Below are 15,742 nucleotides of genomic sequence, written 5' to 3'. Positions count from 1 at the left end.
ACTTCATCTTCTCCAACCTTTTCAACTTCTTCAACTACAACTTCTTCACCTTCTACTTCTCTAACTTCAACTGCTCCTACTTCTTCAACTTCATCTTCTCCAACCTTTTCAACTTCTTCAACTTCTACTTCTCTAACTTCAACTTCTCCTACTTCTTCAACTTCAACTTCTGGGTCATTCCATAATAAACGCTACCAAGGGTTCAAAAATAAAAATTAGTTTAAGAAGTCAACACTAACCTATTTCCATAGAAAACATACCAAACCTTCATGTCAGAAAAAAAAACCGAAAAAAAACAATTTTTACATGTTTTTTATGTACTTGATCTAGATATGAGCGCCGATAGGCATTTAGCCGGCGGCGGCGCGCCGGTCAAAATCGGTCGGCGGCGGCGGCGAATCGGCGGCGTGGCCTTGAAACACCAAATCAAATTAATGAAAAACGAATTCAAACCAAAATTTTACCCGTTAACATGTTTTTGCTGTAAGGAAGTTATAAAATAAGTGCATTTTTCAATTTCAAGCAAAATTTATTCAATAAAGGCACGAAAAAAGTTTTATAAAGTATGAACAGTATCGCGCGGCATCAGAGGCGGTCTTAATCTTGGCGAGGCCCTGGCCGGAAGATCTTTGCGAGGCCCTTATCTTTTGTGCTTAGTAAAAAGTAGCGGATTGACTGTATCAGGGAAACGTCTGGTCGACAGTCCAAAGAGACGAAGTGAGGAAAATCAAGCTCCGTCATTAACCAATTACGACCCAAAAAACAGATTTATGTCAAAAAGTGAGGTCCAGGGCCGAGCTCCACCTAACACCAAAGACCTGTTTCCGACGCCTTCCCATGCGAGGCCAGAAGCTGCAGGTAATGCCAAGTGTGAGCTTGGCTGACGGCCGAATGCCCGGAGCGCCGATTACGGCGCGCCTCTGTGCGAGGCCGAAGGCCAAGCTGCAAGAGAGCAGAGCTTGGAATTGAACTATAGGTCCAGTGTAAGCAAGTCCGAAGGCCGATAAAGACCGAGGCCATAGTGTTAAAGACCTGGAGCTTTCCTGCAGGTGCATTGGTGCGAGGTTAAAGGCCGTGCTGCAGTGAAGCTAAGATCGGAGAAGATCTAATGACCAAGCATTTATTTTAAAAGTGAGGCCGAAAGTTAGGCTCCAAACAGGGCCGAAAACTTGGAGGTTCAGATAGCGTTTTACTTCTATGCGAGCGATGCGAGGCCAAAGATTGGGCTGCGAGAAAGCAAAGCTTGAAATTTGAACAATGGCCAAGCTTATATGAGACCAGATTCCGTTTCCGAGGCCCTTCCGTGATTCCGTGCGCAGCCAACGGCCGGACCTTTGGGCGTGAAAACACTTAATATCTGAAATTAACCCCTTTTAAAGACATTCAATCCATGCTTGCAATGATTAAATTCGCGGTGAATGACGGATGAGCACGCAGAGAAGATGGCCGATGGGGTCGAAAAGTGCTCGAGTGGAGACCACGGACTAGCAAGCGCAGCGTAGGACGTCCACCCACAAGATGGACAGACGACCGTATTAATGTCGCCGGAAGACGCTGGATGCGGGTCGCTTCCAACCGGTACGTATGGAGGTCCAAGGGGGAGGCCTATGTTCAGCAGTGGACGTCTTATGGCCGAGATGATGACGGATGAGCTAGCCAGCTGGCAAAATTAGTCATTTCGTTGCCCTAACAGTACTAGCGCGGTTACCAAACAGAAAAGTTTGAATTTACCATCAATATTTTTTAATTATATGGACCTATAATTATTTATTTATTTATTTAGTTATTTATTATACAATAAGTTACAACTTACAATACCTTTTGAATGTCTATAAGCTATTCAGACTGGCGCTGTTAAAGATCTAAACTAAATAAAATATATATTTCTGATTCTGAAAGGAGTACTATCTAACAAGGTCACGCCGATGCCACGCCGATAGCGCAGCGTCGGCGGCGGCGGCGCGAAAATTTTGTCGGCGGCGGCGGCGCGCCGGCGCGGCGCTCATATCTAACTTGATCACAACGTTTAAATTATAGGTGTAAAACTAATTTTATACAGCGATATTGGCAAGACTAATTAAAAAGAAAGTAACTGTAAACTGTTACAAATTTCCCGCAGTTATTTGAGGTAAAATATCGTAATTTTATAATTTGTCTTTAAAAATATTGAAAAGCATGGATTATAATCGGTTTTAAGAAGAGTATTCTAGACTGTGGTCTCAAAGTAACACCCGAAACGAAAAAGAGATAAAAGTATGTGTAACTTTTCCCGTAATTAACTATAGTCAAACATGTTTTGCCAAAGAAAGGCTATGATGTGAACCTATGCAAATGAGTAATAATTATTGTTTTAGCGTCTGCTTTAGTCGTATGTTTTAAAGTTTGAAGTTGTGTAACACCCGAAACGTGTTGATTGTCCGCCTACCTTTTATCCGTGATGGTTAGTGCTAGAAAGCTGCAATTTGGCATGGATACATAAATCAATAATGGCGACAAAGTAGTAACACAAAAAATACTAAAAAAAATTTTTTTAGGTTAGCTCCTGTACAAAATATTTTTAATTTTTTTTCGACTTTAATCCTGTGATGTGGGGTGTCGTTGGATAGATCTTTTAAAATGAATAGGTGTCACCATCAACCATTCTTTGATTAAGTGAATATTTTCGGAAATATCCGCATTGAAAGAAAAATAATTATGATATCTTCGAAAAACAGTTTTTATTGTTAAGATTAATGTATTTTATATTAATTCAGCATTTATTACTAATGTTTTTAATCGAATTTATTAAAAAGACAATAATTTTAATAAACTGAGCCATAATTTCGTATAAATCTGTCTTAATTTCGTACTCGTAACTAGAGATGCAACGGATAGTTGTTTGGCCGGATACCGGATACCGGATATTCGGCCTGATCATCGGCCGGATATCCGGTATCCGGCCGCCGAATATTCGGCCGGCGAAATTATACCTACATTTCGGTTTTTCAGGTGCGCATTGTGCAGGCTTTGATCTGTTTCGTAGTGAAAGTTCGCGTGGACTCATTTCTAAGTTCGAAAATGAGTGCGCGTGCAATAGCGGAATGTTTAAAATGTTTTAAAATAGTAAACGAGTACGATTATGACCGTCACTGTTTCTTAAATCCAATTTGTTCACTTCAAAATCAAGCAAAATTACTATCCGGTATCCGGCCGGATAGTAGGTCACTATCTGGTATCCGGCTGGATAGTTAAAAGAGGGCCGGATAGGCCGGATACCGGATAGTAACCGGATATCCGGTGCATCTCTACTCGTAACACCCGAAACGAACCATGAGTAACACCCGAAACAGGTAATTTATTTTATTAAAATTAATTGAAAAGTGATATTAAGTGTTACCACAGAATAAATAATAGTACTACCGTACAGAAAGGAAACTTCCTACAAAACCGAAGTTTGACAGCGGTTCAGGGTCGAATCATACTATCCCTTTCTAATATATGGCACTATCCCTTTCGGCTATTTAGGGTTGTCAAAATTCAAGTGATTATCTTATCTGTGGTCGTGCACGCAAAAGGAAGTCAAGTGGTGCCAACCCTAATAATTGCTCGGAGCAATGCTGAGCCGAGCGGAGCCGAGTTTGGCCGAAGTCAGGAGTTTCGCACCCCTGCGGGCTCAGCACGGTTCCATTTTTATCGACTATCACTATGCGCGTCCCTTTCGCACTTACATACTTGTTAGAACGTGACAGGCATGGTGACAAGGGATAAAAACGCGACCGTGCTAAGCCGCCTGGTGTTACTTCAGTGTTTCAGAAGACTATACTAACTATTATTACTTGACATAAATAAAACTGGAGGTTACTTGACAAAATTCGCTAAATTATGCATTTTGGTACTGATGGTCAGAATGTATATATAGGCCAATTCCCGTAACGCCCGAAACAGCTACTTTTTTGTGATTCTCTCGTTATTGCTCTTATACTTTAATTATCAATCAATCAATCAATTTATTTATTTCATAAAGATAACAATGATCTTATTTTTGTTAGTAAGTACATACTTAAAAATAATGTTAGTACTTAAAAGCTAAATTTGACTTTACATTTAAAATGATTTCATTAATTACAGGACAACACACATGATCAGCAATCATCTTTAGGATGCTGTTTGGACTGTTCCTTGTTCTGCTCAACAGAGACGCTGCTTTTTTGCGCAAAATGGCTGCAAATCCATCTGTGCGTGACTCCGCGAACATGGTTGATGCGCTGCAGAATTTGGGCAGGCCAATCAGCATCCTAAAGGCATTGTTGTACTGCACCCTAATCGCATTGTACGACTTTTGGGTGTATCGGACCCACAGGCTGCCAGTGTAAAAAGACGAGCAGTATGACTTGAATAATGTGATTTTCACTGCATTTGAACACTTAGCAAACCTGCGGGCCAGCATGTTCGCCCTTACGCACAATGCTCTTCGCTCTCTTTCCATATCGGCATCGTCCTTCAGATCGTCAGTAACAATGTGCCCGAGATATTTGAAGCGATTTTTTATTATGTGTGTACAGGAAAAGAAAATATTATCAAAGTAGTAGATGAATCAATAGTTATAACCTCCTAGTTCCTGTTACAATATCGAATAAAACCTTATTTTATAAGTTCAAGTGTAACACCCGAAACGGTGGAATAACCCTTCTCCAACCTTTTCAACTTTAACTTCTCCAACTTCTTCAACTTCTACTTCTCTAACTTTAAGTTCTCCAACTTCATCAATTTCAACTTCTCCTACTTCTTCATCTTCAACTTCTCCAACCTTTTCAACGTCTTCAGCTTCAACTTCTCCAACTTCATCAACTTCAACATCTTAAACTTCAACTTCTCCTACTTCTTCAACTTTAACTTCCCCTACTTCTTCAACTTCATCTTCTCCAACCTTTTCAACTACAACTACTTCACCTTCTACTTCTCTAACTTCAACTGCTGCTACTTCTTCAACTTCATCTTCTCCAACCTTTTCAACTTCTTCCACTTCTACTTCTCTAACTTCAACTTCTCCTACTTCTTCCACTTCAACTTCTCCAACCTTTTCAACTTTAACTTCTCCAACTTCTTCAACTTCAACTTCCTCAACTTCTCCAACTTCTTCAACCTCAACTTCCTCAACTTCAACTAGTCCAACTTCTTTATCTTCCTAACCTTCTTCGACTTTTGCAACTTTTTCATCTTAGTCAACTGCAACTTCTTCAACTTAAACTTCTCCAACCTATTTAACTTCTTCAACTGCGCCAGCGTATTCACCTTCTTCAACTTCTTTAACTTCTCCAACTTACAACTTCTTCAAATCTCCAACTTCTTTATCTTCCTGAACTTCTTTAATTTATCCAACTTCTTCAACTTCAAATTCTCCATCTTTCAAGTTCTTCTTCTGCAACTTCTTCAACTTCTCCTACTTCTTCAACTTCAACATCTCCTACTTCTTCAACTTCGACTTATCCAACTTCTTCAACTTCTCTAACTTTAACTTCTCCAACTTTAACTTCTTGGGAGCGTTCAAGTATTACGTAACAACGCAATTTTTGGTAATGTTTGACCCCCCTCCCCCCCATGTAACGCGCCGTAACGTTTTTCTGTACCCCCCCCCCCCCCCCTAGTAAAACGTTACGTAACCACCAAGTGACCATTTTTTTTACCTAAAGGCCACAATTATGTGGCGTAAAGTACCGGAAAGTCACTAAAATACCTTTTTTATTGTTTTAATCGCGTTAATATTATTAATTAACATTTGAAATGTCTAAAATTTTGAGAAAAATCACGTTTTAAAAAAAGCGTGAGAGAATCTCTCTACGCGACCGTTCTGAAGGGTTAAAAAACAATGTTACGTAACGCGTAGTTCAAACCCCCCCTCCCACTCCTGTAACGCATCGTAACGTTTTACAAGACTCCCCTCCCCCCCAAATTCGTTACGTAATACTTGAACGCTCCCCTTCAACTTCAACATCTCCAACTTTTTCAACTTCTCCAACTTTTTCAACTTCTCCAACTTTAACTTCTCCAACTTCAACTTCTGCAATTTTTTCAACTTCTCCAACTTTTTCAACTTCTCCAACTTCTGCAACTCCTTCAACTTCTCGAACCTCCAAGTTGGAGTGGAGGTGGAAGTGAAGTTAAGATACATAAATAAATAAATAAAAGAAAATATTATCTTAAATTAAAAAGGGCTCAAAAGACCTTTCGTTACAAATAAAGAAAGTTCGCGTTTTTGACTAATTAGTCATCCATTTTGGGAGTGAATAGAAGGGTGTAATAAAAAGCAGATTTGTTTAAAAATTATGGTACCCAAATTACTAATTCCACGCAGACGAAGTCGCGGGCAAAAGCTAGTCTTTAGGTTTCACAGTCTCAAAGTTTATTGTGTCGGTTAAGTTACCAACCTAAATTTTAAGTCTTCAAGTTGTACCTACTTGCAAAGCAAGTTTACCTCGAGCAGTCTACCGCTTACCCCCGAACTTACTCGACCCAGCAAAAATGTCGATCAAGCTTTAGGACTATTGTGGTCGTATGTATCGTAACAAAAACTGGAATTAAAAAAAAAAGTGAATCAGCCTCCTGAAATTTGATGATAGATATGCTTGTTGTAGATTTACTAGTCAAAAATGTCCTAGCATCACAAGTTTCTTGGTCTGAGTCATGGGTGCTCACGTGCGAGGCTGAAGCGTGGGCTAGCTCCCTCCGACAGCCACCATATTTAGGGGCCTTTTTTACACCCGCGGCCATTGACACGCATCGAATAAACAATGATGAGAACTTGTCAGCCATTGCCAAATTGCGTGGTGGCTTATGGAAAAAAACAAATGAAGTCATAATTTCAATGGTCCTATTCTGTTTTAATTTGTACTCGTTAGAGTGACGTTTAAAATATGTAGTAGTAGGTATCCTAACGATATAGGTAATGGAACTTATGTCTTAGAAGTAAGATTTGAACGTCTGACCGTAAATTAGATAAAACAATATAAATAATCTATCTAAATAAATAATTATCTTCAAGTTTATCAAGTAAATAAAGTACCTTAAAATTAAAATAATGAGTGCATGTATGGTTTATAAAAGATCAAAAACGGGCACCTCTTTTATAAACCATACATGCACTCATTAACTACATTAGTGGTGACTACTGGGAATAAAAATTCCCACCACCAACCGAGTTAGTGGTAACTACTGGGAATTATTTTTTCCAGTAGTTACCAGTGGTAAAAGGTGGGGAAAAAATCCCAGTAGTTACCCCTGGTAACAATTTGATGGTAACTAGTGGGAATAACCCCCATGAAACTATGATGATCCATGGTTAGCTTACCATGTCAATATCATGTGCCAAATGTTCGCAAAACTTGGGTTTGTATTTTTCGTTTTTTTTAATTGTCTGAATTGCAGAAAGAAGGCTTAAGCAACATTCGGACACCTTAACAAAAATTCCAACTATATGTATGTATTTTGGCTAAATAAATATTTCAATTGCAATGTGTATTAATTAAGTAATAAATATCACACATGAAATACGTGCAGCGTAAAAATTTTTGACTGGGAGAATTCTCACACTTTTTCTTATTCGAAGCCCGAATTTGTTACTTTAAAAAAGACTTATAATAATGTAGGTTTTTATGTATTTTGGGTGAAGGTTTTTCAAGATAAGAATGTAGGTACAGGGTTTTATATGATTGGCAACGCGCCGGAGTCTCCCCTGGAGTTGTAAAGCTTAGTAAATATACTAACCGTCATCGTATACAAAATGGTAGACAAACACACCTGATGTGTGAATGTACTGCTAATACTCTGAAACGTTCGACGCAAATTTTCCGCTAGCAATAAATAATCCTACTTGGCTGTATGTTAGAGCAGACGCTGCCCGGGCTAGACCTCTAACCATAAAGGTCCTAGCCTTCAACCTGCTCGCGTTCAAGGCTGGGGCTCAGGCTCAAGGTCCCGAATGCACCCGGGAGCCATCGATCGCCCGTGACCATGGCAACGCGAGCTCTGCGCTGTGACGGTGGGTCATGGACACATCTCCGCCGTGATTGCTTCCGATATGGAATTAGGCTTACAGCGGAAATGCTGTAGCAGTGCGCTCTGAGTGCTTTCCTGGAATAGCGTTGTTGTTATACGCTGCATAATTGGTGTAGTAATCATTCAAATATCTTTATGACATACCTAGGTCATACAGTGAAGAGATTTAGTATATTTTATGTGAATATGGCCATAGTTAACACATTGAATCCCGGGAACCCGCTCGGCAGGTTCTCTGTGCGTAGTCGCTTTGCTCTGCAAAGCGGGAAAACGCTGGGATCGGCTACATGCGTAACGCTAAATTGGCTGTGAACGTGTTACGGGATGTAAAGACAATATTTTTATTGAACTTAGTTGCCTTAGTTGTATGTATATATAATTACTTCTGATTTCTTATCATATTATTACTATATCAGAAAAACCAATAGAAACTTAAAAATAATCAAAATCAATAACAACTATGTAAATTCGACTATAATTAAACTACGTTACGTAAGTACATTTCTTGTCTAAATACAATTGTTGTCTGAAGGAAAGACATTTTTTGTATATATACAACGAAGAAAATTCGTTTGCTTTTTTTCTCGGGATTTTCTTAATTATGCCTGGTTCATGTTTTAGTCGTCATTTTTAGCAAAAACATACCTATATTAATATTTATGTTATGTATAAATAACTTCTAAGTATGTAATTAAATTAATCTAGTAAGTAAATATGGGAATTAACTCAGTTTAAATGTATTCGTCAATAAACAGTAACTTTTATATAACCAAGCGTGCAAGTCCGGTCGGTAAGCATAACGCCAGTCCATTCCAAAAATAACTTTAAATTAAATCGAAGTATGGTTCTTAATCGTCGACAACGACTCATAGATTAGCGAAATTAACACTAAAATTTTAAATAATAAAAAATAAGTATTAAACAATCAATAGTTTCTAACTTATAAACGAGATAATTAAGTAGGTACCTGAATTATACCTAAATTTGCTAGTTTTAAGACTTTTAAGGTATTTATGTATGGTCCACTAGTTGCCTGAAATAAAAAATTTCATTCATTCATTCTAAACAATGTTTTTTTGCTGTCGCTGAAGTCTTTTCAATTCTCATCTGTGTAAGGCTACATATTTTTTGCCTTTGTTATGATTTTATTGCGTAAAAGCAATAGCATAAAGCAATGTTACATTGCGGATTTCTTATCAACGACCTTCGCTACGAATCATTACGTTTTCCACGTTGAAAAGAAGTAGGTAAATACCTACATACCTAGTTGTTTTCTATATAAATACCTATCGCCATTGAGTTTCATCCGTATGTACTTCACGTTTACTGCGCAAATCTCATGGTGAGCCGATGGAGTGATATAAATCACAGAAGGCACGGGCGTATTCACATTAAAAAAATATGATCTTGATTTGATGTTATTCATAGTGAACCTTGCTCGCATCAATTTATATGCGAGCGAGATGCACTGATGTCAAATCAATATCAAAAAAACAACATACTTATTGAAATACGCCTCCACGTTTTTATTTCTATTAGTCTTGATCAGTGTGAATCTGCTTGCATTACTTTTCCGGGCATAGGTACCTACTTACATGCAATTATTTCGTTTTGAAGTAGCTAATTTGGCTTTATATATTTTACGCTATAAAAAGCATTGAAAATGTCAAAAGAAAATTAGTTCAATATGTCTCCTGCTCCTATTTTATTTGGGATTATTGTGTTATTATACCTATTAGAAGGACACCCAATAAATCATATATTTGACGTCCGAATGCTGAATTTATCCACAAACCCTACTAAGTATTAATTTTAATTTAACATAATTGAGAGCGTCAGATCAGACACGTGTTCCAAAAATATACAACGATCGGCCCTGACCCCCGTGGGTTACGAGGGGGTGAGCGGGCAAGGGGGGAGGAGGCGATGGATAGACCTTTCCGAATTTCACTTGTTTCCATACCAACGGTTAAAAACCTTTTAGGGACAAAACAAGTTGAAAAAATGTCGCTTTCTGGGAAACACTTAATTTCATCCACATCGATAGTTATAAGTATAGTTCGTTTTTGTTAGCATTAGAAATAAGGTAAACAATCTTGATGTGTCTTTTAATTGAAAAACCCATTTTAAAAATAAGTTACAACAAATATGTAACAATTATGAATCTAATACGATCATTTATATTCTTCTGCTTTCATAAGTAATAGTTATTGATTTTTTAAAACCGTTTTTGAATTAAAAGACATGTCAAGATCGCTTACCTTCTTTCAAGTTCTTTCTAATGCTAAAAAAAACGAACTATAGATTAGGTATGTTATGAAACAATGTATGTGTCGCGAGTGACGCGCCGTGACCTCCGCCAAGGTTGCTACGAGCACTTCCCTGTACTCAATCGTCCATTATGTGTACTAGTACTGGCTTGACTAGTTTATTCGCACCTCGATAGAGCCATCTTAACATTGTTTTCCGAGTCAACATTATACAGGGTGTTTGGTACATCGTTTGCCAAATTAAAACGGCAGATAGGTTGAGTCATTTGCTATCTTCCCAGGCCTAGAAATTTTTAATTTTGCGCACAATATTTTTTCAGCTCTATGCCAGTTTTACGTAAATTAAAAATTTTTACTTGCGCAGTAGAAAAAAAATCATGGCCAATTTTTATTTTCTAGGCATGAGTAGATAGCAAATGACTCAACCTATCTGCCGTTTTAATTTGGCAAACGATGTAGGTACCAAACACTCTGTATAATGAAATAATTAGAACGTTTGGTATGTAGGTGAAAATCAGTTGCTGGTGGCTACCCAACTAACACATAAAATGTCACTATTTGTTATAAGTTTTTCAGGGATTTCCATGGTTTGAGTTGTTTAATGAGAGTAAGTTCCCATGAGCTACTAATTACGTTAGACTTTTTTTTTTAAACCCCTTTTACTAAAACGGATTCTTCCTACTGAGACAAAATACCTGCACAAACTCTAACATGAAGTTGAAGATAATATGCCAAATATAGGTAAATTAATAGGTTATCTGCATTTATCTAATATTAGCTATTATTATAAATACCTAGCTATCAGGAAGAGCAAAAGCGATTATATACGTAAGTAAATAGTCAGTTAGCTTGAAACATAATCACGTATCGCGTATCAGTAGGAAGTAATTTGCTCTTACTGAAGGTTGCGTTGATAATGATAACACATAAACATAGACATAATATTTACTATAGAGAACTATGTTGAAAAGTATATATATTCGTGTCCTTGTCCTTGTATTAAGCGAAATTACTCTGATAAGGATGTGTATAAGTTTGGAAACGCAATTTTGGCAAATAGCGAGTCCATGGCCACGCCAGAACGGCTAGAATCAATAAAACCTTATCTGGTTAATCTGTATCACATTCCGAACATCAAGGTAAAATTAGGTTGCAAATTTTAATTACGTGCTTATGTGGCCTTAGTAAGGAAACACGATATTTTATTAATAAAAAAAACATTTATACCTACCGTGATTCTGCGTACTCATTCTAGTAAATCGTTACTAGGTAACTACTCCACTCGGAACATAACAATGGTATAGCAAAATTACGTATTTTATGCTAAATTGGTAATTTGGTAAGTGTAAGTAGAAATGGCAGAAAATGTAAGTAGATTTAACAAAAGTTTACCTACTAATAGAATGCATAATCAATTCATTTCATAATTTGGTTTATGGGTTTAGGCTCTACTTTTCTGGCCCTATAAGCTAAATGCTGTATCACAAAAATATTCATACAGGACTTAGGTACTTTAAACTCTGCATTTGTAAATTTCCTGTCAAAATCATTTAAATTTTTTAAAGCTATTTGTGTTATAAGGGTAATGTTATAAAGCATTTAATTGTCACTTATTTATTAGCCAGAACGCATAAGAGCTAGACGAATATGTACAGAAACACGATATGCTAGCGGTACGATGCAGGTCGGTCATTTTGATCCATAATTATGGTTGATGGTACTCAATCAAAATAACCGCGGCACGTGACTAAGCGGACAACTTAGTGTCAAAACAATGATACGGTGATATGCAGGGCTCGCAAACAAGCAGGGTGCAGGGGTCGCGCACCTGCGTTGCGCCCGCGCCGCTGACATTGTCAGATAAGCACCGATTATTATTTTGCCCAATGTCACATTGACCTCAATGACACCGACGCGTCATCACCACACGTCGCTGTAACCTTGCGATATTTATCTAATCTTGCCGTCCGCGAAAATAAAGTTAACAGGATTATTTTCAACAGGTAGGTCACGTGTGTTATAATGTGTTATGAAAGCATTCGCGTGCTTCTCGAGATTAGAGTCACGTCATAATTTCATAGAAGTTTGACGTTTGAAATGACACTTGCACTGCGTGGGCTATCAAAATCGCTGCAGACTTTTCTCGGTCTAACGGCTCGATTCGGAAAATGAATTAGATTTCTACTAGACTTCAACAAGTTACGATACGGATAATTTAAAGATATTTGTAAGATAGATATGTCAAATTTGACGTTTCCGCGATTCTGGAGGTCCTCTTGAACGATTTCGACAAGTTATGACTTAGATATCCAAGTCACATCTAGTCGATATCTAATGTAGATCTAGTTGATCTCTAAATCGTCTCAAGATCTTGTAATTATCTCGAAATCCAAATAGGCCTGTTACTCTATCAATCAAGACGTTTTGTCTTAGATTAAGATTTATATTCACGCGTTCGTTCAAATCTGCTCTATTTCATGAAATGGCGTGGTCTGCTGTTAAACTATTAAGATTTCTGCATTTTATCATCTGACAGATAAAAAAATACGTACATGTCATGAACCGCCAATGACTAATTTAATTAATATATGCCTCAGTGCTCATAACTGCAATATTTCTATGCCATATTGCCGATGCATTGCAACAATACTATGTGGTTTGATAAATACGACCTTCGTAACGCGTCATCACCCGGAAATCACTGTTAGCTGTTGACGCGTTGTTACAATTTTCCGAAGCAGGAAGTATAAATCCTCAGTCAAGGCAGAGTAAAATTATTCCTATTATGTGCGTATGATAGTGACCCTGAAACGGTGACCTAGTCTTCAAGAGAAGCCTCTGCGCTCGGCGGGAAGTCCTGAAATAGGTAGGATCGTAGATTCTCTACGTGTTAGACGATCCTACCTACCTGGCGGTTAGATCTTGACGTGCTCTATTTATGATTTAATTCACTATAAACCATTAACATTGTTAAGGCAATATTTGTTTTTTTTATTGGTTGGACGAATTGATACTTACTTGGTGGATCCTAATTGTTTTTTTTCAATTTTGAGACTATAAAACGCGCAATAACAAAAGGATCAAGTATGGCCCATATCCATGAACCTAATTTCGCGCGCTGTTCCGCTGACTAATAAAATGGGTGGAATTGCCAATGGGACCTCAATTGACCTCATATATCAAAGACCACACAAAGATGCGCGTAAAAATCGACCTTGGAAATAGGTTCGGTTAATGTAACCGAAACGACTAATTTTTTTTTTCTACTTAGTCAACCAAATAGTATCTTCTATGAAAAATTATTTTAAGAAAATTAAACCAATTTATCAGGTTGCAAAGGCTGTCCATCGCAGTCCAACGCGGCAACGCAGCGAGCGTGATGGGCACCTTTGCGTCGGGGGCAGCCCGGGACGGGCTTCAGTAGGCAATTTTTTATTTTTTATACTTATTTAGTTTATATTTATATTTAAGTTTAGTTTTTAATTAGTTTTATGTTTAGTTTATGTATTATTTTAATTATGAAATAAATTTTAATTAATTTATCAGGTTTTTTTTTTCAAATCTGGCTTTTGTGCATGTGATTCATCACAGCACAGACATCATCTCTAGGTCACGGGCCCTTGGCCTAGTAGCTTGGCTAAATTCCCCCTGGGTCATCAAAAACAAAATTGGATTGGATTGATGATTTAGAATTAGATCACACGCCTCAAATTAATTATTTTGTAAAAGTCAAAGCAATATTTCTTATAATGAAGAATCTACCCTTAGACATTGATGTAATAACTTCTATTTTATTGAAATAATTTTAACTACCCACTCATATTAATAGCATCTCCAAAATCAGTAAGGGTGAATTTTTTATAACCTCGACCCTCGACCACCTCTACAAACTAGTGAGTATAGTGATAGCTCAGATCGTAGAAGGTACTTATAACTTCTTATATCTATGAGTGATAGTGTCAAGTATGAGTGACAGTTAATGCGCGTAACACGTCTGCCACTGGTCTGCGACCATGTGCCTATTGACCTAGGTCCAACGTGACTTCCTTATTGCGATACATCGTAGTAGATCTCTACTTACCTAGATCGGGAATGGAGCTGGAAGGTTCCTCGAAGGACGGCGGCTTGTGGAGCCTCGGCTGCGGCGGGGGCGGCGGCGGCGGCGGGCGCATGCACTGGATCACCGAGTGCGTGGGCGCTGGCATCAGCACCGGCGCGCGGAACTCCTTCCCAGGAGGTGCCGGCAGCTCCAACCTTCTCACGCCGGGCAGCATCTCCGGCTCGTAACCATTGTCCATAGGCTCGCGCTTCGGCGACATCTTCGGATAACACTGCATTGTTCCTTAATTAATACTAGTAAGTCTCTATCTTAAAACTTTTAAACAGTCATAAAAAGTATCTACACATTCTTCATCAACAATTCATGCGCACAAAAAGTCCTGAAGACATTTTTTTAATTTATTTAGCATCAAATGCAAGGGCGGGAATGTTGCAAGCCGGCGCCGGGCGCGTACTCGTATCGTGCGTGCGATGCAGCGAGCGCCGCGAACGCGAGACTCGTCCGCTCGCCGCGGGCAACTTTCTCTCACTGGCAGGCGGTCGCGGCCGGACGAAAGTGAATCTGCAGCGTGCGCCCCCGCCGCCCGCGCGCCGCGCCCGCCCGCCCTCATCTCACCCTCAGGTGTCCTGCACCGCCCGCCCAGCGTCGCTGACGCCGATGCAACGCCCATCCGACATCAACTTTAACCTTAACTCTGACCTTTGCTGGGGTGCACTGCACTCTCGACCTGCGGTTATTACACCTTACTAAATTTTAGATCTAAAATTTTTAAATTATAATATCAAGTACTGAAAAAAGTCCTCTTTAATATCTCTTTATATTTATTTCCCTATCAGAGATACAAAACTCATTAAATTATTTTTTAAGAAAAAATTATCCCCAGTCACAATACTCTTACCTAAGTAACTAATTATAAAACATAAATTGTATAGCTTGTTAAAAATACACTATTATCTACCTAAATAAAAAAACTATTATTTTATTTTATTTAAAAATGCCTTCGTTTCCAAATTATAAAATATACTTCAAAACTAAGAAATAAAAATTCACTTAAGTATAGGTACCTAAAATTCCGCGCAATTACATATATTAGTTTATAATATGTAATTGAAGACCATTAAATGCTGCGTAAATGTTCTTATTCTTATAGTTCCTTTACGCTATATGTTTTTCATGTGCACTGTGTCAGGTACATCTGAGTAACTTCAGGAGGTGTTGTTCCAAGGCATAGAAATAGCTGGCTACAGTCCACTCCAAAAGACTCTCACACCAAGATGTGCACAAATTGCGCGTCACTCCAAAAGACCGATTTGGACGCGGATGACTTCTGGTAAGAATTAAGAGGATTGTGGACGACCGCTTCTCCGTACCTACAATTGTA

At 38.3% G+C, this 15,742-nt stretch overlaps 1 protein-coding gene across 1 annotated transcript in view; it reads right to left on the bottom strand.

Annotated features, from left to right (window-relative positions):
* Nucleotides 1-14,653, bottom strand: part of LOC134793130 (ecdysone-inducible protein E75) — a 136,211-nt gene extending 121,558 nt beyond the window's left edge. The window contains exon 1 of the mRNA XM_063764689.1: nucleotides 14,383-14,653. Coding sequence (XP_063620759.1) covers nucleotides 14,383-14,638 — 256 coding nt within the window. The 5' untranslated portion in view covers nucleotides 14,639-14,653. The remainder of the gene's footprint in view (nucleotides 1-14,382) is intronic.
* Nucleotides 14,654-15,742: the final 1,089 nt, after the last annotated feature.

The sequence above is a fragment of the Cydia splendana genome, chromosome 8 (assembly GCF_910591565.1).
Source record: "Cydia splendana chromosome 8, ilCydSple1.2, whole genome shotgun sequence".
NCBI classification, from domain to species: domain Eukaryota; kingdom Metazoa; phylum Arthropoda; class Insecta; order Lepidoptera; family Tortricidae; genus Cydia; species Cydia splendana.
The sequence above is the reverse complement of the archived record's forward strand: the minus strand, read 5'-3'. Positions and strand labels throughout refer to the sequence as shown.